Consider the following 27,931-nt stretch of genomic DNA (forward strand, 5'->3'; position numbering starts at 1 on the left):
CGAACCTCTTTGGACTTGGTCTTGACTTGGACTTCGTTCAATTTAACGTTCATGTAAACACTTCGTTTAGTTTAATCAATCGGAATGAATTCATTCAGATTGAAACAAAAGGTGTCCATGTAAAAGTAGCTAATGTCTTCTGAAGCAAAATGATAAGTGTAAGAAAAATTATAATATTTTACACTCTTTTAACTATAAACTATCGCATCCAGCCAACTGTTCTAGGTGCGTTCACAAGTTTAACTTAACTTGACATAAATGTAAATGCTTTGTGAAGTTCACGCGAGAAGTAACATGGAAGCACAGAGGACCGCCACTTCTCGAGCTAACTTCACAACGGCCTCATATGATAGTAAAGGAGAAGCAATGATTAATTGATTTAAAATTGTTAAATATTAGTTTTTTTCTCACACACCTATCGTTTCGCTTCAGAAGACATTGGTCCATCCACTGGGATAGTATGGATTACCATCACAAGCGTTTTGTGTGGTTTTTGAAGTGTCAATCGAGCGGCACCTATTCGATGGCATTATATGAACTCACAGAGATGGATTATTTTCTTAAAAATCTTTGTTTGCGTTTATCTGAAGGAAAGTCATATACATAAGGGATGGCATGAGGGTGAGTAAATTATGAGAGAATATTCAGAACTATCCATTTAATACCTATTATTAATTTATTGAAAGCACAATACTTGTGGTTATACAGTTTTGTTCTTTATAGTTGTTATAGTTGTATGTGTTCATAATTGTTTGTTTGTTCTAGGAGAGTACTACTTGTTCTGTAAAGGTGCAGATTCCTCTATTTTCCCACGGGTGGTTTCTGGGAAGGTGGAGCAGGTCAGAGCGCGAGTAGAGCACAACGCTGTGGTGAGCAGAAATCGGAAATATCTTAATCTTCCTTCTTATTTTAGCAGAGCTATTAATAGGCCACAAAAGCACCTTTTTAGATTTTGATGTAAAAAAGCTCCTCTAAGATGTGTTTGCTTGTGCAACTTGTTTAGCATGAGCATCATCCTCAAAATAAAGGCTGAAAGAGATAAGTACCTACAGTATAAGCATCACAGAAAATGAGAAAGAAACCAGAAAGTCTTTATTGCCTTTCTATTTATGTATTTGCAAACTGCAGCCCAACTCTGTTCCCATTAGCATTCCTATTATAACGGTTATTAATTTAATATCTTTATGTACCTATAGCACCAGAAGTCATTTGTACATTTTGCAGTTTATAATCTAATGAATATAATTATCTTAAACATGTCAACTATATGGAACTGTTTAAAGAAAAATTATATAATTATGGTCCCAGGCATAAGTAATTGATCAAATGTCATAGATTGAGAAAGCTCTATGTTACTTCATTATGTTACTCACAGACACGTGTCAGGAATCACAGTTGTTAGGTTGTACTGGCATCTGTGCTGATTCATGACTTTGGTAGCAGTAGTGAAAATGTTTCTGTAGAAGCAGACAAAACAGAATCTTTGTTCTAAAGACAGAGTGAAGGAGCTCAAAATGACAGTTCTATCAGTAATGTCATAATGCAGTCATAATGGACTACAATTTGAGCATTTTTTTTAACTTGAGTTGCTTTCAACTTGAGCATTTTTTCATTCAGTAATCTACATTTCAAAGGGTTTGTTCAACAACTGAAAATTGTGTCATTTACTCACCATAATGTAGTTTTAAACCTGTATAGGGCTTTTCACACTTGAAATGGTCAACCCTGGGTTATTCTAAACTGTAGGTAAACAGAATCCTGGGTTCCCTTTCTGTCGCTCACGTCCGGCGAAGTCGACGTGTCGACTGATTGGGATCACGCTTAGGGAGCCTGTCATCTTCGAGTACTGTTAAAATGAGCCAATGCACATAGGCGTGCGAGATCTGCATCTCACACTCCTCCCTGTGGCGCGGGTATAAATACGGAAGTGGATACACCCTCCAGTTGTCTTTCGCTTCGGAGCCGATCGGTGTCAATGTCTCTGAAGAGTGTTGAAGTTTTCAACGAGCAAGTGTGTCGGTGTTCTTCTGGAAGACTCCGGCAGCGGTGATCGCGAGTTTCTGTGCTCAACTGCTGTTTTAACAGCATCATTTCTGTGTTTGTTGACAGTTGGTTAGAGGGCATAGAAGTGAGTGCTTCACTGTTTCAGTTCACTGTTCAGTGTTGCCGCGGTCATTCCCCTGTGTGCTCCGGCACTGGTGACGGGTCCTATTTCCTGAAAGAGCAACATGGGTGTGTTTGCCCACCAACACGGGTGCGTTATATATATATATTCAGCACGCTGAAGCAGCTTTTGTGGATAGTTCATGTTTTAACAGTACTCGAAGATCACAGGCTCCCTAAGCGTGATCCCAATCAGTCGACACGTTGATTACGTTGACTTCCGTACGTTTTCAGGGAACAAGGGTTACATACGTAACCGAGACGTTATCCTTAGTTATCTTCATGTTTCACACTGCTCATACTTTAACAGGGGTTAACAATTAATCCTGGGTATTCATAAAATGCTGTTTCACACCATACATTTCTAAACCTGTCCTATTTGCATATTTGCATTGCCATTGCCATTGATTGGAAGAACGCAGCATGTGACCTGTTTATATAAAAGCTAGCCTAGAAATCTAGACGCACGCGTACCCTAGCAGCAGCAAATTTAATTTTGCAGCCAGTGCCGTCTAGCAACTCTCTGTTGGCTTGCGAGCTGGAAAAAACAAACTATAGTCAGGCCAATCACACTGTGTATAGAGTCGGGGGGCGGGCTTAACATACAATAATGGCGGCAGAGTTGCGACGGTTCCGCGTGAATTCTTGCTACTCGAAAACAAAGAAGATGGCTGTTGCTGCTGGCGAACAGCGGTCTTTTGAATCGGCTTTGGCCGCGACTCTTGAAGACTTGGAGTTAAGCTTTTCTTTGAGAAAAGAACAAAGAACGGCACTGAAGTCCATCGCTCTACGTCAACTTCTTCGTTGCTCTGGTTGGTTGTAGCACTATCCTATTACGTGCAGAGGGAATTTGAAAGACAACCGTTTATCCCGCCCTCGGATTGAGCACTGCCAATGGTGTGTTCCCAGACCCAACATCTTGATGTGGGTCTGGCTTGTCAGGCTAGCTTTTTTCCTCATCAAATCCTAAAACAACTGTTTATACAACGCGCACATTCTAACACTCTAACACCACATTGTTTCACACTGTACTTTTTGCTCCACAAAAATACTCCAGAGCAGGGTTTGATAACCCTGGGTAAAAATCAGTGCTAACCACGCTTCTAAATTACAAGCCTGAAACGTGAAAACCTGGGGTTTAGAAGGACGGTAAGCCAGGGTTAAGTCCAGTGTGAAAAGCCCTTATGACTGACTTTCTTACATGGAAAAATAGATGTTTTTCATAATGTTCATAATGGTCTTTTGCATACAACTAACAACTAGTTTAAACAACTAGTTTAAAAAAAGACCAACATTTTTTTTTTTTTTATATTGCACATAAGCACAATATTGCTTTTTTGGGGCTTTTTGGAGTTTGACAGCTTGTGGTCAACACATGATTGATTCCATGGAAAAGAGCAGCATGAGCACTCTGCAAAATATCATTGTTTTACCACAGAAGAAAGGAAGTCACAAATTTGGAACAATACAAGTGTGAATAAATAATGTCAACATTTAATTTCTCTTTGCATTGGTATTGTTCATTCTTTTTATGTTATGTAAACCTATATTTAGTTATATCTAAGATTAAGCTGTTTTGGGACAAAGAATGAATTCTGGTGTGGAATTTTGGCTCTTTTTGCAAATGAATGGACCTGGTAGTCTAAGCTTACAACTTGTTTCAAATCCTGGAAGGCTAAGCTGACAACTTGTTTCAAATCTTTCCCTTGTAGGAGGGTTTACGGACTCTCTGTGTGGCTTATAAGAAGCTGACTCATGAGGAGTATGAGAAAACGTGCCGTCTCCTCAACAGCGCTAAACTAGCTCTGCAGGACCGTGACAAGAAACTGGCTGAAGCTTATGATGTCATCGAAAAGGATTTCATCCTGCTGGGAGCCACCGCTGTGGAAGATAGGTGAATCACTGCATCCTAAGTTTGATTGACTTGTTAAAAAATTCTTGTACTGAAGTGAATCAAACTTTCGATTTCAAAGTTCACAAATTAACAGAAGCTGACTGACTGGAATCCAAAACATTTCATGTTCAGTATTCCCTTGTCAAAACTAGAATGCAAATACAAATAACTAAGTTACAGTGGGATCCAAATGTCAACCCACCAGTGGAACTGGTTTTATATTGCATTTTGTAGTTAAATAGATTGTTTGTTGATGGTATTTGCATAAAAATTTGAGTGAAATGTTTAATTGAAACATTTCTTAGTATTGTTATCCAGCATCATTTGAAAATGTGCTTTTATTAACAAATTATCATTATAGCATTATAATTTGTGGGAGAATTGGAAAAGAAAATTCTCAGTATTGTTCTGCAGCATAATTTGAGAATGATCCAAAGATAATCTTGTGTTTCAGTGGAAGCAAGAACATGTGACTTCTTAGTTAGTAGCCTAAAAATAGCCCAGGATCAAATATTTTCTGTTTATTTTAAGTTTTAAATTAGTTTTTGAATCCCAGATTTTCACTGTGGTCTAAAAGTTTTAAACCCCAGTGTACATTCCCAGAAATTGACAACATTTTGTAACTACACCGGAGTCGCTATAGAGAATCAGGGAACTGTTATTTTTATCAGGCTTTAAGTCATTCATCTGTATGATCTAAATATGCAGATTACTCTCCCATTCCCTCATGCACCATCAAAACATCCATAGTGTCTGGATATATGGAACCGTAACGTCTGATTCATTTCTGAGCAAGTCCGATATTGCTTTCCAGTGTTTATGTTGCCAAGTAAAAACATCAGCATGTTAGTAATAACCTTGTGTTTTCAATAAAGTGCGTCATGCATTTCCCTGAGTAAACAAGAATCGTTGTACATTTTCCCGAACTGAAATTGATCATAGATGTGCATTAGCAGTATTAGATTTTTAACTGGCTGAATGCCAAGGTTCTGATTGGCCCAATAACTGGGTGGGAGAGTTACAGGTCCGGCGTCCAGTTGAAGCGCACGTGAGCACCTGCGGTCCTGGCAGAACCATTGTGAGTTAACGTTAATTGCACAGGCAATCAATAGAGCCCATCCATTAGGCTCCAGTGTCCTGATAATGAGCAGCTAACGTAATTAGACCCCCTCTTGAATCAATCGGGGGCCGGCAGACGCAGATCTGATGAACCACTGTTTTGGCTTATGCACTTATGGAGGCCATCCAACCCAACGTTATAAATAAACACATCAATCCATGCTGACCGCCTTAATGAATATGACAGAGCAAACAAATAGTGATTACTGGACGGGAACTTATTTTGTCAGGCTGTGTTAATTAGATGCAATCACTGCCCCGTAGGCACAAGCCTGTTTGTGTCTTCAAGAGGTCACTCAAGATGATGTTTTATAGTCAAAAATTTACAAAGCTAATTTGATAAGTATCGCTGACTGTTTGTAACAGGATTGAAAAAACAATATGCAAGAAACATTCTTACTCAACATGAAATGGCAAATGCAAACATTAGTGACCACACTTTTTCCTTTTCCAAATTTCCATTGTGTAGCGATATATGAAGCACAACTGACACAGAAGTCACTTTCGAACTGAAAGTCGCTTTCTGTTGTTCAATGCAACGGAGACATGTGATCAAATTGAACTCGTTGCAAAGTCTGTGCAAGGAAATCTTTCACCCACATGCAAAATTCTCATTTGCGTGGACTTCTATTGAAATGATTGGTTAATTTCGCAGAACATCTATAAATGTGACCACACCTAATGGAATGTATTTAAGATTGAAACAGGATATTCTACAAGAAAAAATTAGAAGGACGGTACTTTTTATCTGTTGAAAATTGGATTTCATAGAGAAAAGTGGGTGTTCAGTACGAGAATAGAGCCTGACTGGAATGTAAGACTGCAGTGGATTGTAGAGAGGATATAATTAATGTTACATAAGTTTTAACCAGCATTAAATTACTGCTAACTATTGCCAAGATTTTAGAAAGGCTGCATTAGCTAACAGCCTAAAACAGTGTCTTAAATGGCTATATTATTTTCCCTGCCCACTTGGCCTATAGGTGACATTATTGGAAAAGGAAAGTCATTTCAGAGGTGGAGAATGTTATTATGAAGACAAATTGTTTGTTTTTTCACAATAAAGTGCATGAATCATGCTCAACAACTTTGCTTTCACACTGTCAGTGACTTTGGCGCTGTATGTCGCCAATGGCTGGAGGTGAGATCGCTAGTGGGCGTTTCCACTGTGACATTCACCGATGTCATTCCACCAAATCAGTTTTCCTGCCACTGATAAATAATGATTTTGGAGGGGAAAAACTAAATATAAATGGAATTGGTACACAGAGAATTGGAAAAACAGCGAGTGCTCTTAGCCATCGTTGCTTTTTATCTGCAGCGAAAGCACAACCGCTGGTCTATCTTTAGGTTCACAAAACCATTTAGGCTCGTAGTCAGCACAGTGAGTACCAAAATATATACATAGAGACATATCAGATTCATAAATTATAGGAAAGTAAATAACTTTTCCCCCATTACTCGTATTGGTTGTCGCTCCCAAAAGTTGCTCTTCATTTGCATAAAGTTAAACATATCTCCACTTTGTTGCGTCACTGGACACGCCTAGATCCTGTCGCCAGTGGTCACTATTGCTTGTGTCGCTGGAAATTGCCAGCTCTTCACTGAAATGAATGGGATCATGTCACCTCATGTCACTGGTAGTGTGAAGGTAGCTTAAGGCTATGAATGTGTTTAAGAATATACACTTTTGTTTAAAAGTTTGCGGGCCCTTTTTTGGGGGGGGGGGGGGGTAGAAATTAATATTTTTATTCAGCAAGGACCCATGAAATTGATCAAAAATGGTAATAATGTTACAAAATAATTCTATTTCAACTAAATGGTGTTAGTTTGAACTTTCTGTTAATAAAAGAATCCTGAAAAATGTATCATAGTTTTCACAAAAATATTAAAGGAGCACAACATGCGGTTAGTTTGCAATTAATGCAGTCTAGGTAAGCATAAAAGACTTTCAAAAACATTTGATTTCATGTAGACTTAAAGCCAAGGTTTTAGAATCTTAGAATGTTATTGAGCCAAATAGAATGTTGAGGAAGTAAGAGGGAATGTTATGACTTATTTAGAATGTTGGAATTTGTTTAACTTCAATAGAGTGCTGCTGAGCGAAATGCAATTCATGTTATTAAAATGTTTAATAAGGAGTGTAATAGAATGTCTTCCCGGGAGTCTCTGTGAGAATGTCACTAGTCCCTGCATGGCTGGGCTGTGAGTGAGGTGCAGTCTTAATGATCTGGCAGCAGTGTGGCACTGTGAATCCTGACTGCTGGGCTGCTTAATTACTGAGTGAAGTGGGCTGAGACATCACACTGCCGTAGGAGACCTCCGAGCCACCGAGCCATGCAGAGCACTGTCCATTAACTTTCACTCCGGCACTGCGCAAAGAATAAAGCGCACAGGATTGCTACAGTACATACCGTGCCAAAATTCTGCTGCTGCTACTATACAGTTGGGCTGCCAAAGCAACAATTGCATAATTGTCACTTTGGATATTTTATGCAGTACTTTGGATACTATTTACGTCAATGTGTGACAGGTTCACTAGATTTGTTTTTAAAGAGTGAACTCGTTTGAAATTGACCCTTTATTAAGCTCCACTCCCAAGCTTTACAGAATTTGTCTGATGTAACTAAATTGGAGATTTTTTTATGAATGTTAGTCTTATGTGAGCTTGACGTAATAGGAAATGACATTGGAAAGAATTTTATCTGCTGGTTGTTTTTACAATTCAGTTCAAATGTTTAGGATCAATACATTTTTTTGAAAGAAGTCTCTTATGCTCACTAAGGCTACATTTACTTGACCTAAAATACAGTAAAAACTGTAAATATTGTGAAGTAATATTGTTAAAATAGCTGTTTTGTATTTTAAAATGTTACAAAATTCCTGTGATATCAAAGCTGAATTCTCAGCATCATTACTCTAGTCTTCAGTGTCACATGATCCTTCAGAAATCATTCTAATATGCTGATTTGCTGCTCAAGAAACATTTCTTATTTTGATCAATGTTGAAAATGGTTGTGATGGTTAATATTTCTGTGGAAACAATGCTGCATTCTTTCTAGGATTCTTTGAAGAATAGAAAGAACAAATTAACAGCATTCATTTGAAATACTTTTGTAGCAGTTTAAAAGTCTGTACTGTTTTGTTTTAATCAATTTAATTCATCCTTGCTAAATAAAAGTATGTATTTCTTTAAAAAACTAAAATCATACTGCCCCCAGACATTTGAATGGTAGTTTAAATCATTAAATTACACAGGAACCTGATTAAAAACTGTCGAAATTCTGTCTGTAAAATGCAGGACTTAGATAGACATACATTAGAAAGGAAACACTGGATGTCAACAGTTGTGAGGGTCAATAGCATGTTTAAGACAGAGCTAGCAAAGGTTTGTTTATATAGGCAACCCAACTTGCTCATTATACCTGCATTGTGTTAATCATGTGCATGAAATGCTTAAAAAAAAGTTATTATTTTATGTTTCAGGCTGCAGGATAAAGCGGCCGACACCATCGAGTCCCTGCACAAGGCTGGTATGAAGGTTTGGGTTCTCACAGGGGACAAAATGGAGACAGCAGCAGCCACATGCTATGCTAGCAAGTTGTTTCATCGCAATACACAGATCCTGGAACTTACAACCAAGCGGACAGAAGAACAGAGTCTCCATGATGTCCTGTTTGATCTGAGCAGGACTGTCCTGAGACAGCATGGCAGCATGACCAGGGACACTTTCTCAGGGTGGGTACAGTGGAAATGTGTACATGCCCTCATGTTTACACACAGACAGCTTCACAGATATGTTTCGTCCACACAGGCTCTCAGGTGATTGCCAAGACTATGGTCTGATAATCGATGGGGCAACACTGTCAGCTGTACTGAGGCCAACACAGGACGGAAACAGCAACGGAGGGAATTACAAGGAAATTTTCCTGGAAATCTGCAGGAACTGCAGCGCCGTTCTCTGCTGCCGCATGGCACCCTTACAAAAAGCACAGGTAATGCAGCACTTCAGTCACTAAGAGTATACGCTACTGTTCAAAAGTTCGTCAAGTCTCACCAAGGCTGCATTTATTTGATCAAACATACAGTAAAAACACTAATAATATAAAATATTATTACAATTTAAAATAACTCCTCAATTTTCAGCATCATTACTCCAGTAGTGTCACATGATCCTTCAGAAATCATTCTAATATGCTGATTTGCTGCTCATGAAACATTTCTTATTATTATCAATGTTGAAAACAGTTGTGCTGTTTGATATTTTTGTGGAAACTGGGATGTGGGATTCTTTGATGAATAGAAAGTTCAAAAGAAAGTTCAGCATGTATTTGAAATGGAAAACTTTTGAAACATTATAAATGTCTTTACTGTCACTATTGATCAATTTAATGCGTGCTTGCTGTATTAATTCATTTAAAAGAAAACAAACTTGCTGACCCTACATGTTTAAATGGTAGTGTAGGTAGTGTATCAGATCATTTTTTAACATAATTTCCTAGATAAAGGATTTTATCATTTTTTATTGATCATTTCATTTATTCATAATTTAGATAAAGGATCACAGGAAACTCTTTGTCATATATGTCTTCATTTTGTAGTTTCAAAAATTTGTTTCAAAAATATTACTGAAATCGTTGTAATAAATGTGTCTTTCTAATGTAAGAATATATTTATGAACAACAGTTCAATAAAAGTTAATACTAAGTAACTTACATTTTTGACAAAATACATATTGGCAGTTACTTTATCTATTTTTGCTTCGCTGATGAAAACGGGTCCATGCAAAGAATTAACGTTTCCAAGCAACAAACAGTAGTGCCTTCCCTTAATGAATCCGTGTTTTTGAATAAATCGGTTTAGCAAATGATTCAGGTTTCCATCCAAACGGTATGTGAATCTTCGAAGGTTCGCAAAAACGAAACTAACAAAAAAACTAAGAAATGCAATTAGGTGCGTTTCCATCAAGTTGTTCGAGCAGATGACGGTGGTATTGGTAACCTTGTAACCAACAGTAAATAAACACCATCTACGGACACAACCGATTAGTCACGTGGGTTTAATGTTTGCTACATCAGAATTTATTCGGAAAACACGTTTCCATCTCCCATTATTCGCATGAACTATTTTTCGCTTAAGTCAAAAACCACCTAAAGCCAGGTTAAAAACTTTTTTGCGAATTAAAGGATTTAAAACAAATTTGTTTTGCCATTTCCATCACTCGCTTCTGATGCGATACTTCAAAATGCGCATAAAAACAGGGTGAATGAAACATAGCTAGTGACTATTTCAGGGGTTCTCAACTCTGGCCCTTGAGATCTACTTTCTTGCTGAGTTTATCTCCAACCCTGATTAAACTCACCCACCTGCAACTTTCTAGTAATCCTGTAGAACTTGATTAGCTTGTTCAGGTGTGTTTGAGCTTAACTCTGCTGGAAAGTTGAGAGAGAGAACCTGAATGAATCAGTGTTTTGAACATATCGATTCAGTGAAAAACTCAATGACTCCCTCATAAAGACAGTTTCATTAAAACATTGTTTAGTTTGTTTATTAAGCCATTTTCCTTATGGGTTCCAGTGACTATGGGGGATTTTAGGCCTTGGTATCAATTTGGGAACATTTGGTCCCCACAATGAGGATAAAACCTGACCCACACACACACATACACAGCCACCTGCCAGAGAAAGGTTGTCCTTGTTCCCTTATTGTAATCTCTCAGTCTGTGAGTTAGACGATGCAATCAAAAGAGTCTCTGGTCTATTTCTCTTTCTAATTTACTGCATGCTAAACCAGTCAGTCACTCTCTGGGGCTGCTGGGAAAACCAAAGACTGTAAAGCCAAGAAGTGAGAGAATCACAGTACTACAAGACCATTAGTGACCTCAAGCACACAATAAAATCCTGTGTAATCAATGTATACTTAAAGTCAATCTGATATTGTAGTCGTTTTCATATGAGAAAGGATAGATAGCTGATGATGAGTATAATATTATCCCATCTCCTCAGCCAGAAACCCTGATTAATAATCTAATCTCTCAGTTGTTCTGATTTAACCTGTGGAAATAAATCTGTTCTTTCAGATTGTTAAAATGATTAAAGCATCAAAAGAACACCCCATTACGCTGGCCATCGGGGACGGAGCCAATGATGTCAGCATGATTCTGGAAGCTCACGTGGGCATAGGTGATTTCACGCTTGCATACAAAATCGAGTCGTTTTAAATATGAATACTTCTCCAGTCCTCTCTGATAGACTTGTGTTCAACAGCTATGTCAACAGTATGTTACATGCCTATTGACTTATTGGTTATTCTGCCTCTAGGGATCATGGGTAAAGAGGGGCGTCAGGCGGCCCGTAACAGCGACTATGCAATTACCAAGTTCAAACACCTGAAGAAGATGCTCCTGGTTCACGGGCACTACTATTACATCAGAATCGCTGAGCTGGTCCAGTACTTCTTCTACAAGGTGAACCCAAACTAACAAAATGTGTAGACACACAAAATAAAGAAGTAAGATAATCACAAGCAAAATAGCTGATGATCACTAGCTGACAGTTGTAAACACAGAAAAAAGTTGCTTAATGTGTGTGGATGCTACTTTTTCCCCAGGAGTTCTGAATAACCCGCTAAACAATCTTGTTGAAAATGCAACTCAATGCAGCACTATTTATAGCAAACTGATTTCACACACGCACCGAAACCCCCTAAAGGGTTTAGTTGATCAGGTACTGAGGGTCTGTTTTCTCTCCACAGAATGTGTGCTTCATCTTCCCTCAGTTTCTCTATCAGTTCTTCTGTGGCTTCTCTCAGCAGGTAAACACATATCTCAAAGGTCACTATTAGAGTACTTTCGAAAAAGAACATTCTGTCTTTATATTTTCTTCAATTATGCGCCTTTAGAAAATAAACTTCTCTTTCTGGGGTGGAAATTTTGGTGGTGGGAATGATATTTTAAACATTTATGGAAATAAAATTTCAGAATCTTTTCTTTTGCTTATTTCATAGGTAGCATTTCTTAAAATTAAATACTATTTTCACACTTTTTTATAATTTGACGATTATAATATCACAAGTTTTTTTTTTTTTTTTGGTCAAATACAAATGCCTTGGTAAACATAAACATAAGGGACTTTTAAAAACATTACAAAATCTTACTGACCCCAAACTTTTGAACAGAAGTTTAATTAAAAAAATATTATGATGCTCTCAAGATTTTAAAATCAAAATTCTGGGTCTGGGACAAGAGTAAAAATATAACCATAAAATAAAAAATATATTCATAGTAAAAAGCATTTAAAATATCAAAAATAAATGATGGAAGCACGGGAAAAAAACGTAATGACCTTGATATAACAAAAAGAGAAAAGTATTAATCTGTTTGTAAATCAGCACCTGCAACATGAAAGTGCAAATATAGTTAAAAGAAAAACAAATGTACACTTGCACTGTACATTTATAGTAACAATTATTTTTTCCTCTGCAGCCACTGTACGACACGGCATATCTGACCCTGTACAATATCAGCTTCACCTCGTTACCCATCCTCCTCTACAGTCTGTTGGAGCAGCACATCAACATGGACATCCTCAAACGGGACCCCTCTCTATACAGGTGAGGAATATTCTGGTTGCACCAACAACCCCCATTATTACCCACTCCTGTGGTCAGATTGACAGGCAATAATTATAATTTAACTCTAACAATAAGAAGAATCATAAAATAATAGTTCAAAAAGAAGAAGTATGTGGTTTATTTTGAGGTTTTTTTTTAGTCTGATATATGATACGTAACGTGATGCATCTCATCACGTGTACGGGGAGGTATTTTGGAGCAGCGCGTTCACTATCTTCTATTTCTGGTTCCCTCTTTGAGACCTACTGATAAATCCCTGTCTACATGCGGGCTATTTATATCAACCTTGGCCTCCTTTTTGCATGATTGTTGGCTCATAACACACATTGTTTCATATCCTGACATTTGTTGTCACCTTTTTCCCAGAGACAAACTTGCTCTATTTTTTTTATTTTTTTTAGTTTTTTTTTTTTTTTTTTTAATCATATGATGATTATTATTATTGTTATATGCTTTTCAGTTATTTGAAAGTCTGGGTCTAGGACTAGAATAAAAAAATTAAATGATAAAATAAAACATATAAATAGTAAATACATTTGAAATAGCAAAAAGTAAATGATGAAGGCATGGGACTTTTTTATTATTATTTATATGTATTATTATTTTATTATTATTATTATGCTTTTCTGGCTGACCCAGTTGGACCAGTAGTTCAAAATGTATTATTTTTTAGTTAATATTATTTTATTATATAAATATATATATATATATATATATATATATATATATATATATATATATATATATATATATAAAGTTTTATGATGTTGTGGTAAGATATTTAATCAGGAAACTTTGTGTGCAAGGTACAAAAACACATGTACATTATAAAATAATGCAATTCATAGTGACGGCACAGCACTGGTCCATTCGGATGGTTTAACTATTAAATGTTTTTGAAAACTTGTATTTTCCTTGCATCATTTTTGGATCTAATGAACCGCCTGATGTAGCCCAATCTGGCTCTCTATATTTTCCTCTTTAATAAAATGTTTTTCCTGATTGTGAGCCTCCAGGTATTCTCACTTAATCACATGAACACACTGCCACCAAATACAAGTCTGCAATAATTGGACCGTTCAATCAGCTTTTGGAAAACATATTTGCGTGGACGCTTGCACTAAACTCAATTTACACACAGCACTGGGCAGAAATACTGTAAGAACCACTCTACGTTTTATCAACAAATGTCCTGACACTGCAATTTTTGTCCTCTGCATTGCTTATTCAGTATATACATTATACACAGTGTTTGCTACTGACACAGTGCAGCAGTTGTAGCCATCAAGGACATTTTCACTGGAAAAAGCTGATCTAATAGTCATATTTAAAAAAAAAAAAAGAATTGTCACAAGCAGCAGAGGTCATGTTTGTCTTTTCTTCCCAATATTTCACTTTCATTTGAAATGTTCTATCCAATCTCAGGACTCAGGAGATTAAACTGATATTTCATTGAGTGCTCACAAATAACCATATGATCTTGCAATGAAATGTTAGATTGCTCAGTTGCTCTTCATGTTGGTATCAATGGCTCTTTATTTATACAAATGAGACTATTGTGGACACAGTATAAAATGAACCGATAGCATAGCGCAGATCATTTGATCTTGGATTTGGAGTTCAGATATTTGACTTTAGTATCTTGGAAAATCTGAGCACAGTTTGTGACATTAGCTACGTTTCCATCCACTTATTTTTATGTGCGTTATGGGATAGCACATAAAAACGCTGGATGGAAATGCAAAGATGCACATAAATTATAAAAATGGACATAAAACTTCGGTGCACAATTGAGGTGGATACATTTTTATCCGATAAGAAGACGTGCGCATAAACTACAATGGAAACACATTGGCGTAACAATGTAATCGATACAATTGTTACTTGAAAGCGCAAGTTACTTTTCAAAGGTGATTTACGCTTCCACCGACATCAGTGTTTATATTCAAACTGTAAACTTTTATCCCAGTTTGTCTGTGATAATATGAATGTTTGCAACAGAAATAACAATACTAGGTTTAATAGACAGGAGAATTGGTGTCATTCAGAAATGAGATCACGCAGCTTTATGAATCGAGATCTTTTAATGATTCATCGATCTTTTAATGATTAATATGTATATATAGTCTTTGAATATATATATATATATATATATATATATATATATATATATATATATATTTTTTTTTTTATAAGAAATATATATTTGTATTTCTTCTTACAGAGATATTGCCAAGAACTCCCTCCTGAGATGGTCCACCTTCATCTACTGGACATTTCTGGGGGTTTTTGATGCCATGGTCTTCTTCTTTGGTGCTTTCTTCCTTTTCGACAACACAACCTTCACCAGCAACGGACAGGTAACACAGTCACCGTCTAAACCATGATTTTTGTTCCTACGTTTTTCTGTGTGTGTTTTGTTTAATCGACTTAACCAGCTGTTTTTTTTCCTTTAGTTCGTTTTTTTCTCAGTCCAATAAAAGTCTCATACAGATTGAATGGGTGGCCGAAGCTTGTCGAGTGAGTTAAAGTGGACTCAGTGCTTGTAAATACATATTTGTGGTTTAACTGATGTCTTGATCCAGCTTGCAGACTTTTGTCTGTCCTCCTCTGCGTATGTTTGAAGTCATTACAGGTGCTTCTCCATTCATTTATGCGACACAAAGCATGCTGGTTAATCAGTCAGATCAGACATCTTTCTCTGTGCCATTAAGTTAAATCATAGTAACCTTTTTGGATTGCTTTTTTTTACCTGTTTGATTTACTTTAAGTTATAACATCCTAATTTTTTCTTTACTTTCTTGCTCCCTGTCCCCTCCCTCTCCTTCTTTTCTTTCGTTTTCTTCTTTATCTCTCTTTCTATATCTCTCCCCTCTCTCTTTCCTCCTTTTACCTACCCCCTTTTTGCCTTTCTTTTCTTTTCTGCTTCTCTTCCTTTCCTCAGCTAATGGCCACCAACACACAGATGGTAAGCCTGTCCCTATCTGTTTCTCATCCTATTTTTAGTTTTAGTTTTACTGTTTCCCTCCTCAGCCCCTCCCTTCATCCTAAAGCCACCCCCACTCACATAGTGTCTACTAACACCAACCGTTCACTGCCATCGTAGCTTTCAAACAGTACCGTACGACATCCCAGTGTCCCCTGAACCGAGGACCAGCCACCGTAGGTATAGGGTAGCGAGCCAATCCCCCCCACCCCCAACCCCCCCCGTCCGTCCATCTTCGTCTGTCTATCATCTTGTGATGCAGTAGGAGTTTGTGTCCGCCCAATGTGTCACGTTGCGACTGTGTTTTTTTTTTTTGGCAAACACCTGGGTTGGAGGGGTGTTGTCATACTCATTCTCATCGGCCAGTAGGATACACGTCCATCCTCTCATGCCTCACTGCAAGGGCAAATGAATGAACAAGAGGAAATGTGGATTAAGCATTTCGCTTTATTTGGCACATGTTGAATGGAAGAGAAGCTATTCAGAAACTTTTAATTTGAAGGTTTTTCCACAAATAGGGTACACTTTGGTGTCTCGTTAGCTTTTTGAAATCCATATCAGATATCTTTTTAAGATTAGATTTTATTACATTTAAAGTATTTGACATTTCATAATGTCTTTATTGTAAGAAAAAATGGTAATACTTTACAAGGTTTCTATTGTTAACATTAGATAACTATATTAATGAACAAACTAATGATTAAAAAAATACTTCTAAAGCATTTGTTAATCTTAGTCTGTTCATTAAAAAATTTACTGATATATTTTTTCGAATAAAAGTTGTATCTGTTAAATATTATTTAATTGACACTGACGTTAACAGAAATGAATAGATAGTGTGACGTGTATTGCTCATCGTTAGTTAATACTAGTTAAATATCTATTTTTTTTTATATTGATAGAAAATGTGCAAAATTGCACCAATCATGGTTTTAAACGTCACTAAATTACTATCTGTCCCAAAATTTGGTTACGGGGTTGTAAAAATGGCAAACCTTGTATAAAATGAAGAGAAAATAAAATCGCTCAGACACAAATTAGTTCATCCTCCTGATGTTGATGTTCAACCTCATTTCACTGACCATTTGTTGAATAAGATGAAAAGAAATAAAAGAACTTCACGCCCTATTTTTTACCCTATTCGTGGAGAGTGGCAGATACTCTAACATGATTAGATTGAATTATTAACAGATTAAAAAAGAAAACTGTGCAAAATAACAAATTCATCCTTTTGAAAAACCTCGCAACATCCATAAATATCATTTGCCCTTGACAAGTGTTTTTTAACACTACATTTAATTTTGATTGCTCATCAAGGTAAGTTAATACATTTCCTTCAAACTTGTTGACATCTATTGTGTGTCCTTGTACTTGTTTTTTGTTTTAACTGGTTACTCATCAACATTGTATTGTTCACTAAAACCATTTGGTGCCGTACAGTCTTTGACCTGCTCGTGTTTTGCTATGGCTTGTTGATTTTGATTGTGATTAGTTGTTTTTTTAAAAATGTTAACAGCGAGTGATTTTATAAAGAGCTTTCAGTATAGTGTCGATGTTGGTTTGCATAGTGTCATCAACAGCGTGGCCGGTCCGCAGACAGGGGAAGTTTCTAGAAGAGATATCCATTGTGTCTAAATTCAACCATTTGCCAAGACTGTAAACAATGAGGGGACAAATCCTCCCAAAAAGAGAAAAAACAATCACATAGAAAGGCTTACCGCACCCGAGCTGATGTTTATGGAGCCTAAGTGCCAATGCTGAATCCATTATAACATTTTTATTGACTATCTAAGCTCACTATTTATTTATGAAGCTTTTATAGATAAAAAAAATAAATAATTTGAGTTCAGCGAGCTCCAGACATCATTAATAATCTCTGTAAAACAATATAGGATGACACCGAAATGCTTAAAATTTACAGCACCATTAAAATATAATGATATAATGCTACTATTTCTTGTTACTACTTCTTATTTCTATTTCTTTTCTTTTCTTTTTTAAGTATCTTGTGCCATTTTAAAACCTAATTAAAATCTAATATTCCTTATTCAGCTATTCCTATTTAACATATTTCTTATATAATATTTCTTGCATACTCTTTTGGTAAACTCCTAAAGTATTGTCCTAAAATGAAGAAACTGAAGAAACATTTTTATTATTAACATATTTATACTGGATAATTCAAACAAGTCTTTTTCTACCGAGTGCTAAATAGTTCAAATAAAGGCACATAAGCTTTTAACATGCGTAACTGTAATCTATGACGTGTTTGTTTGTATGTCGATGAGAGGGTGAGCTGTATTAACACCCATTCAAGTGGCTGCTTTACATCAGTGTCAATCTCTTTTTGCCTTTTTCAATATTTCTCTGTTCCAGATGTTTGGAAACTGGACCTTTGGAACACTTGTATTCACTATCCTCGTGTTCACGGTCACGCTAAAGGTAATACATCTGACGCATGAATTATCATCTTAGCTGTTGCCAATTAGCGTCAACTTAACCATCTCCAACTCATCTTCCTATTTCTCACTGTGTCTTCATGCTTTAGCTTGCCCTGGACACACATTACTGGACGTGGATCAACCACTTTGTCATATGGGGGTCACTGCTTTTCTATGTCATCTTCTCCCTCCTGTGGGGAGGCATCATTTGGTACGGCCTGCCTAAATATACTGTACACTTACTATCACAAAATCAAATATATTTGTATCTAGCGTGATTCATCTGAGGTCTTTCTGTTCTTTATAGGCCTTTCCTGAACTATCAGAGGATGTACTATGTGTTCATGCAGATGTTGTCCAGCGGTCCTGCATGGCTTAGTATAATTCTGCTGATTATAGTCAGTTTGCTGCCTGATGTGGTGAAGAAAGTGCTGTGTAGAGCTCTATGGCCCACCACCACTGAGAGAATACAGGTACGACACCAGTATCTACATATGCGTAGAGATGCGAGGATACTGCTAGTTTGCATGTCAAACGTAAATAAATTTGTCTATGTTTCATTGCAGTAATAGACAGCTGTTTAAAAAAAAAAAAAATATATATATATATATTATATTATATACCATGATTATTAGTTTGGGTAGATGCCACGTTTAATTGAATGCAAATGAAAACAAAGTTGTGAGGGATGGAAATACATTCTTTTTTTATTGTTTAAAGCCCAAAGTCTTGTAATTTCCACAACCTATGTTTTCTGGATAGTTTGTCAAGTCATCTTTATTTATATAGCCCTTTATAAAATACAGATTGTTTAAAGCAGCTTTACAGTGATAACAGGAAAAAAAGCAAACCGAGTTCACAGCAGCTCTAAAAGAAAATAGTGTCATTGTTCAGCTAAAGTCAGTTCAGTGTTAATTCAGTTCCATTGTAAAGATACCATCAGTTGATCAATTTTGTAGTTTGTAGCTGAATTTATTTTGTTAACTCTTTCCCCGCCATTGATGGACATTCCCCTCATTTGTGAAACAACAATTCTTCCCCACCATTGATGACATTTTCGGGCTTTCCATGTTTTTACTGTTATATGGTAGGGGGCGCTATTAGGCATCTTCTGAAAGAGTACTGAATCTCCAGATCAAAACACAGCAGAAGATGCAAAAACAAGCGATATCATACGTAATCATATGATTACAATCAAATCAAAACTCCCTAATGTTACCAAATGAAATGTCGGCCCAGGAAGAACTATAGAACCTAGCTAGATGATGTAGTCTTTGACAAAAACACGATTTTCTCATTTTTTTGCTCAAAATGTTGCTTTTTTATGGAACTTACTCACATTGAAGTGTTAATAAAAAAAGAATGCATTAAGATAGAATAATAGATTTTTTTCTTTGTTTTGAAACTGAGGGTCAGTTCTTTTCTTTTTCTTTTTTGCTATATTGCATGTGTAGATATTCATACAACAAAATATTCGGGGGGCCATGAAATTTTTGCGAAAATGATCAAAAACTGGCGGTGGCTGGCAACTTTTTTTCATAAAAGCTGGCAGGGAAAGAGTTAAGAGTAAGTGTATTGAACTGATTGCACTATCCATAACATCTTTGTTTTGTTTGTTTTCTACCAAAAACAGTGTCTACCCCAACTAAAAGCCATTTCTTCTGCAATAATACAGCTATTTAAGAAAAATATTTGTTATTTTCAACCAAATGATTGTTGATCTGAACCAGCTCAATAGTGCTATAGTTTGTGATAATGGCTACTAACTGGTCTTCAGATTTACACTTGCATCGGACTGCTTCCCAGTGTGCTTGATGTAAGTGAATTCTGGATGCAGTTCACGAATCTCTTCTTTACATTGGATGACTCTTTAAGCCATTCAATGGTGTTATTGGGTCTATCTGTGTATTTTACTGTGTTGGCACACATAGTATGTCAGCATACTATGTTGAGAAATTTCAGAAGGAAATTGAGTGTGTATGTGTGTGTGTGTGTGTGTGTGTGTGTGTGTGTGTGTGTGTGTGTGTGTGTGTGTGTGATAAACTGCCTTACCTCTGGTTTAACCCATGTGATGTTTTTCCTCTCACTCACCTTCCTGTTACTGCCACATTAATGTCAACATGAAACATCCATAATGTGACACATTTCTAAGTTCAACAGGATAATCAACAAAAAAATAAAATGTAATATAATATATTAACAAGATTTTATCCTACGGGAAATGATCAGGAGAGGTAGGTGCTACAAACCAAAAAAGAGGAGTTGGTGACATCAGCCGAAAACAAGCACTGATAAGTGAAAGTAAATAGGGTCCGTTCTGATTTCATGTTGACTTTAGGATCGAACTGTAGAATATGATACTTCAGGAACACTTTACATAAGGTTCAAATTGTTTACAGTAGTTAAAGGTAAAGTTCACCCAAAAATGTACTCATCCTCAAAATGTTCTAAACCTGTACAAGTGTCTTTCTGCTGTTGAACACAAAAGAAGATATTTTGAAAAATGTCGGTAATCAAATATCATAGTATGATAAAAAAAAATACTATGGAAGTCAACTTTTTGGTTACAGACATTCTTAAATTCTCAAACATAACAAACTCTTAAAGGTTTGGAACAACTAGAGCGTGAATAAATTATCTTGTTTAATGCCTTAGGTGTCATGGACTAACAATAAACACATTTATCATTCTTGGTTAATGAAAATCAATTTTTCTACTGTTTTAATTATATTCTTTTAAATTTTTATAAATGATTAAATGAAAATCAATGTATTATGAAGGAACATGAATAAATAATACATTTTAGATAGATAAATGCTTGAATAAAAGCTGTAAAAATAGTTATTTCATGATGCTTAATGAATGTAATTGATATTTATTTTATTATTATTTAAATATTATAATAATATTTATTCATATTTTAAATTCATTTTTATTTTTATATTTTAGTTTGTTTAGAAGTTTAAGTTTGCCAATTTTTTGTATTAGTGTTTATATTTAACTTAACTTTTTCAGTACTTCAACTTAAATTTATTTTATTTCAGTTAGTTTCCAAGGCAATTTTTCTAAGATTTTCATCTAATATTTCTTCATTTCAATTAAAAAAAAAAAAAAAAAAAAAAATATATATATATATATATATATATATATATATATATATATATATATATATTAATAGTTTTAGTTAACAATATCAAAACTGGTTAGTAATTTGAATCTTACTGTAAAGTTTTACTAATAATTCTGCAAGAAAAAAAAGTGAAATATCCACTTGTTGCTGAAGTTCCTTTATTAATCTCTGAGGATCGGTCCGGTTGTTAACCTCTCTAAACCCTTTCTGTTTTTATTCCTCTTCCATCTCTCTTTTTCTCTCTGATGCTTGACCTTCCCCTTCCCCTGTGTGTTTAACCCTTGGCCTGTGACCTGTGGTAACGGCAGACAAAGCGTCAGTGTCTCACAGCTGAGCAGTCCACCATCTTTATGCTCTCCCAGACCTCCAGCAGTGTCAGTTTCTGAACTGAGGCGGAGGTGAACCTACACACCGTCTCTGCATGTGCATGTGTGTATCAGTGTGTGACAGGACCACCTGAACATTACTGAGGATCACAAGCTACCCAACATGCCAATAGCATATGTTACAGTACCCTGTGGTGTCTCCGTTTATGTTCCAAGCCTTATATTCCGTCACTCTACATGTTTGCATGCGTGAAACGTGCATGTTTACGTTTGCGTATATGTGTATTTTACGTTGCAGATCTGAAGTTGTTTAATGGAAATGCATTTTCTGCTGCTGTACTTTCAGTTCCAGCAAGATACTTCAGTGTCAAAACAAATGTTCTGCACATGGGTCTGTTATGCCACATTTGAGTCTGTTTGTGTGTGTGTGTGTGTGATGTTTCACAGAGAATGAGGGCTGACAGGATCTTTGAAAGGGTTGAGACAAACATTCATGATTCACTGCTAGATGGGGTTCAGAACACCACTGAGGCCTAGCAACTCTATGGTAAAGAGAATGTGAAGTTAAAGAGTAAAGCCTGAAAGAACTAATCTACACTCGACTCAAGTGGAGCTCTAGAGTTCTCAGATGAAGTGTGCGCTTCTAGAATCAATCTGAGAATTCTAGAATCCTCCAGTGAAAGCAGTCGGGATTAAAAAGCCTTTGCTGCACCTGTGTGGGTCTGTTGTTTGGTGTGAAACTTACAGACTGGATTGCGTTGGTTTTAAAGCTTCCGATTGAAGGTATTGGGTTGTGGTTTGGGGTGTGCGGTTCTGTTTATGCCGCTAACAGGACATGGGGACTACGGGGTCTGACACGTACACAAATACACACAGCAGACTTGACATACAGTCTAACATCTAACACACACTGGCTTGCATGTGTATTTTTACTTATCTATTGAAAATAATATTTGCATATATTTCTAAATGTCCATTCCTAGAACATGGTTATGATAATTTCTGTTACTGAGCAAATCGCACTTTTTTTTTTTTTGTAGAATCACAAACTCAAAACAAAGAAACAAGAAATAATATTTTGCTTAAAGAACGTAAAGTCTGTTTTGGGACCGTCAAGTTTTTTTTGCATTCTGTGAATTTGCACACACACAAAAAAAAAAATCTGTAATGATCAAAAATAAATAAATAAAAACGACTATATTTTCAGTACATTTTCCACAGTATTACAGTAATGAGAATTGTAATGAACGACCTTGGTAAAAGCAAAAAGAAATCAAAAGTGAACTGTTATGATGCATTATGGTAGTGAATAATTTTAAACATTACAAACATTAAACATTACATTGATTTTGTTTAAACAAAACAAAATCAGTTTTGCCAGCACATGAATTCATTGCATGTTAAAATGTATTTAGAAGGAAAAAATTATTTTAAATTGTAATAATACGTAATAGTATTACTGTTTTTACAGTATGTTTGATCAATTAACTGCCTTGGTGAGCAAAAGTGACTTCTTTCAAACACAATATACCGACCCCAAACTTTTGAACGTTACTGTAAATATATTTCATTATAAAACAAAACTAATTTTCTTTTGATTTTGGGATGAATTGTAACATTTCACCCTCCTTTTAAGAAAAAAAACAAAACAAAATTCACTGGCCTTAGCTTTTTTCCCCCAGCAGTTTATCTTACAACATCCCCTCAATCGATCAGTTTTGCATGTTCTAGGACTGGGCTTGTGCATGTGGTAAACATCCGATATGTGATCTTGTGTCGTATAATATTTTGTTATTTTTTGTATTACTTTTGCACTGTTTCTAGCTGGGGCTTTGGATTTGTGTTGTTTCAGCTTGTGATGTGACCAATGCCTGCATTTACATGCATGTATATGATGCAATCTGCTAATTCACTCCCTTTCTCTCTGTTCCCTCATTCTTTTCTCCAGGATGCTGATAAGTTGTATAAGGGCCATCTGTCCGAGTTCACCCCCCTGTCCTCCCTCCATGCTCCACCTGCGCGGAAACATGACAGACGGGGCAACGAAAGCCAGAGCCACAACCACCGCAGGTCTGACTCCTCCCCTCCCAAAAAACTCATGTGTACCTACTGGGGTGGCAGGCCTGACTACTGCACCTTCAGCTCCTTTCTCCGAATAGGAGAGAACCCAAGATTCTCTGGGGCAGCTTACGCCTACAGCACACCGGGTCCAGAGACATCCGTATGATAGTCTCTCTAAAAGAAATAGTCTGGTTATCTAATCCAATTCGGCCTCGCTTATCCCAGAGTCAAGATTGGGACACTATTGGGAGACCAATCTTGACTCGTCACCCTTTATCTGAAGCAAAAGCACTGAAATTGTGAACGCTAATGGACGGTAGTGATGCTGTGTGTCGGTTTTGGAGCTGGAGGAAGGCCAAACAGAATTGGTCGCACCATCTTGCAAGTGTTGCGTACTGCGCCAAGTGGCCTTGGGACATATTTACCTTGATTTTTGTGTGTGTACGTGAGAGCGTGTTTCCTTTACACTGTGGGTTTACGAGTTCGCTCACCTACCCTTGTAATCCTTCATGTGAGAAATTACTTGAAAACAACACTGGGCAGTAGTAGCACAAATCTTACCATCGCAAACGCAAACCACTGAATATGATTGTGGATGACAGTTAAAATGGCCTCAGATGCTCTTAAAACTGACTGTCCTGTTTTTTCTTCTTCTTCTTTTCTTTGTTCTCTGTCGTCTCCCCTTCCCTTTTTTTATCCCGTGCTCCTTTTCTTTTCTTATCCTACTTTTTTTATAGAACAAACTGGTGTTGCTTTTGTGCAAACCTGTTATCGAGGAACACTCCATAGGCTGCGATTGTCTTTGTCCGAATGCATTGTAAGTGGCTGAATTTGGCCATTTCTGCTGCTGCACTGTACCATTTTAACTGAACTAGGTGTGTGTGTGTGTGTGTGTGTGTGTGTGTGTGTGTGTGTGTGTGTGTGTGTGTGTGTGTGTGTGTGTGTGTGTGTGTGTGTGTGTGTGTGTGTGTGTGTGTGTGTGTGTGTGTGTGTGTGTGTAGGCCTTTACTAGAACAACTATGAAAAGACAAATTGTAACTGGACTGTCATTATGTTTCACCCTTTACCTTTCAAAAAAGTGGAAATCCACTCGCATTCTACTCTTCCAAAGTTTTTAAAACCATTGATGTTGTGTCATCATGACAACCAGTTACTCTGTCCAAGCTGCTTGACGATTTGCTTTAAAATTCTCTAGTTCCCTATAATCAGTCCTTTAGTTGTTGTTGTTTTTTTAGAGTAGAACCAGATATACAACTCTACAGGCTACGCTAGCCAACTTAGCTTAACTGTTCTGCCTTAATGTTAACGTTTCCCATCTTTTACACCACAGTTTGGAACCAAAGGTTATAAACCAAGTGAAATACGGAGTATATAAATGTGTGTTAGTTGCCTTATGCTTAAAAAGAAAAGGAGGGAAGGTGTTTGATGGCATTCCCAAGAATCCCACCACACTGCCTTAAGTTGACATTGCACCAGCTGAGGATGGAGAGCGATAAATGTTGTATTCGACATCTTCCAGTGCCGCCAACACACAGCCCAGGGCTCCTGAGGGGAAAAAAAACAATGAAATGTAACATTTCTGTTGGCGTGGACGTCTTTGTGCGTTCACAAAAAGTACAAAAGACCTTTTTTTTGTCTGTATTTTTATGATTGTAACATCCATTTTGACTGTTCCCTAAGCCTTTTGTCTGTATTAATGGAACTGTTGGAGCCCTGTGCTGGGTTGCTATCATTTTCTGTTGCACATTACTGATTCATGATTCTCTGATATAAATAAGTCAGATGTAATTAGCACGTGCTACTGTTCGCAAACAACTCATTAAACTAACAGCCAATCAAGGTCAGCATGACAGATGGCCTATCTTGGGCACTATATTCAGAGAAATGGTTCCTTTCTAGTGTGCAGGACACAGAAAATGAGCCGTTTAAAATGAATCCCAGGAAATGTGCCTCACACCTGACATTCTCATAAAAATCATGTGAAGTGCGTTCCGTTCCATCTCAGTCGAGTCGGGAATTCAGATTCACACTGATTTGAGTTCTGTGAATTCAGTTTGAATGCAATTCGGATTAAATTCCAGTTACATTGAGATGGATATGGAGCTGAACCGAACTAAATCAGCGTATTTGGTCATCAAAACCACAAGCCTCTTTCCCTGCTGTCCTTCACATTCCATGCTTTTTTTTTTTTTTTTGCTTACGTTGATTCTTGAATGTAGTTTTGCTTTCCTGGAGCATCATCTCTTCATCTCAACTTCTTTCCTGGCACGAGTTTCCTTCTCTCGCCCTGTCATTCTGTTCTCATGATGAGGCCAGTCGCCCATTTCACCATTTTAACCATCATCCGTTAAAGAGTGGAAAAGTAGGTGATGTCAAAGACCATCAAGGTCACTGTTTTTGGTGGTTACTCCAAGCTTCTTGTGAGTATAGGTGCCTTCTGGTGCTTTTTAACCTCAATGTGCAGTACTTTCATGCGTTACACATACAGTACGCGTGTTTTAATTGCCCATCAGTTGGCCTGCAACAGAGAATGTCAGATTAAAGAATTGCATTATGGGTATAGCTAGTGTGTTAAAGGGTGTAAGGAATATTTTTGAACAATATCTTTGGGTTAATGTTGATGAAAAGTCACAGAATAGTAAGAGAATGTCTTTTTTCATGCACACATTATAGACTATATACAGTATATTAACGAGTATATTGATGTCGAGGTTTACAAAGGCTGAGTGGATGAATGAGTGCATAACAAAATGATCTAATATTTCACTTTGTTTCTGGTCCAAAAGTATATTATTTCATTTGTATGAATGTAAAATCTGTCTAAAGTCAAACACTGTCTATTTTATTGATTATGGAAGTCTGAACTTTGCATGGCGAAGTGATGGACCAACCACTGAGCTTTATCAAGCATTTATGAGTCATATTCTTATTTATATAAACCACTTTTATAACTTCTGTTCAAACTTCCAGTCCAGTCCAAGTGGTGCACATTTATGATACCAAGTGCTAATCAATGCTGGCGAATCTGAAACAAAACAAGAATGTGCTATGATTTAAAGTAGCCAAGACTAATATAATAGGGGTAAATTAATGCATTTCATGTTTTTTTTAACTGTATTTTTATTTTGCATTTCACTGTATTTCCTATTTTGTTCACTATTACTCTATCTCTGGCTTCCTGAATGTAACAAAAAAGAAAAAAGCCACTATTGTGCACTAAACAAAAATCGCACAGCGTTAATTGGATAGCTGCGAATGGCGACTACAAACTACCACATCTGGTTCCAGAACAAATGTCCCTTCACAAATGTGTTTTCTTCTTGTTTCTGACATACTGTTGTTTTGAATCAGAACGATTTCTTGTAATATAATAATAATTTGATCACTGAACGCTGTCTGCCTCAGGGGTGCGTTCAGGCACTGGCGAACACTGTATTCTGTCTGTCTAAAAAAGGCTACATGAAATAGGTATTTTGTATATCATGGAAAAAAAAAGTCTTTTGCTACTTTTGTATCTAGAGGATGAAGAGAAGTTCTTGGATGTTGTAAGAGTTAGAATGTTACTGTTCCTTTAAAAAATTAAAAAAAACCAAATGTAAGGTGATGTGAGAAATCAACTTCAGTAAAGATGAAAGTTTGAAAAAAAATAGCTTTAACAGTTTGTCGTTGTTGTTGTTGTTTTTTATAGATGATTTGAAATATGTTTGAGGTAGTTTTTAAGATTATGTGCATGGTCATTGCTCACTCTGACTATAGGAAGATGAAATACACTCACTGTTTTTAAAGCAGGTGTGACCAAATATTTGATTAGATGTCTACTGCTATAACTGAAGGCTCTATTGCCTGTAGTGGGGCTTCATCTGTGCCAGCCTATTCAGATTAACAAAATATCTATTGCTTTTTGTTTTATCTGCACAAAGCGTGATGTTGCTCATAAATTTATTATATATATATATGTACACTACTGTACACTTTACAGCATATACAGTATGTAGTAATATTCATGTACAGTTTGGGCTCATTTTGTATAAAGTTTTTAAAAGATTGATATCTGTAGATATGTGGATTTTTGCCAGTTTTTTCTGTAGCTATTAACAGCAAGAACATGTACATTTGCTTGTAATAAAGAAAGAGATTTAAATGTTTGAAAGCCTTGCGCCTTTTATCTTTCCTAAAGAC

The 27,931-nt window shown here is 36.5% G+C and overlaps 1 protein-coding gene across 3 annotated transcripts in view; it reads left to right on the forward strand.

The window, feature by feature from the left end:
- Positions 1-27,897, forward strand: part of atp11a (ATPase phospholipid transporting 11A) — a 78,628-nt gene extending 50,731 nt beyond the window's left edge. Inside the window, exons 17-30 of one of the 3 annotated variants that reach the window (XM_077246311.1) lie at positions 766-869; positions 3,876-4,057; positions 8,663-8,914; positions 8,991-9,171; positions 11,256-11,358; positions 11,497-11,642; positions 11,930-11,989; positions 12,660-12,787; positions 15,033-15,168; positions 15,753-15,776; positions 18,171-18,236; positions 18,343-18,446; positions 18,543-18,708; positions 23,640-27,897. In XM_077246311.1, the coding sequence (XP_077102426.1) occupies positions 766-869; positions 3,876-4,057; positions 8,663-8,914; positions 8,991-9,171; positions 11,256-11,358; positions 11,497-11,642; positions 11,930-11,989; positions 12,660-12,787; positions 15,033-15,168; positions 15,753-15,776; positions 18,171-18,236; positions 18,343-18,446; positions 18,543-18,708; positions 23,640-23,918 (1,931 nt within the window). In that variant the 3' untranslated portion in view covers positions 23,919-27,897. Of the gene's footprint in view, positions 1-765; positions 870-3,875; positions 4,058-8,662; positions 8,915-8,990; positions 9,172-11,255; positions 11,359-11,496; positions 11,643-11,929; positions 11,990-12,659; positions 12,788-15,032; positions 15,169-15,752; positions 15,777-18,170; positions 18,237-18,342; positions 18,447-18,542; positions 18,709-21,673; positions 21,876-23,639 lie in introns of those variants that run through there. The other 2 variants (XM_077246313.1, XM_077246312.1) reach the window with 2 other exon arrangements.
- The last annotated feature ends 34 nt before the right edge of the window (positions 27,898-27,931 follow it).

The sequence above is a fragment of the Siphateles boraxobius genome, unplaced genomic scaffold (genome assembly GCF_051911475.1).
Source record: "Siphateles boraxobius isolate OS27281-9 unplaced genomic scaffold, OSU_SipBor_1 29, whole genome shotgun sequence".
NCBI lineage: Eukaryota > Metazoa > Chordata > Actinopteri > Cypriniformes > Leuciscidae > Siphateles > Siphateles boraxobius.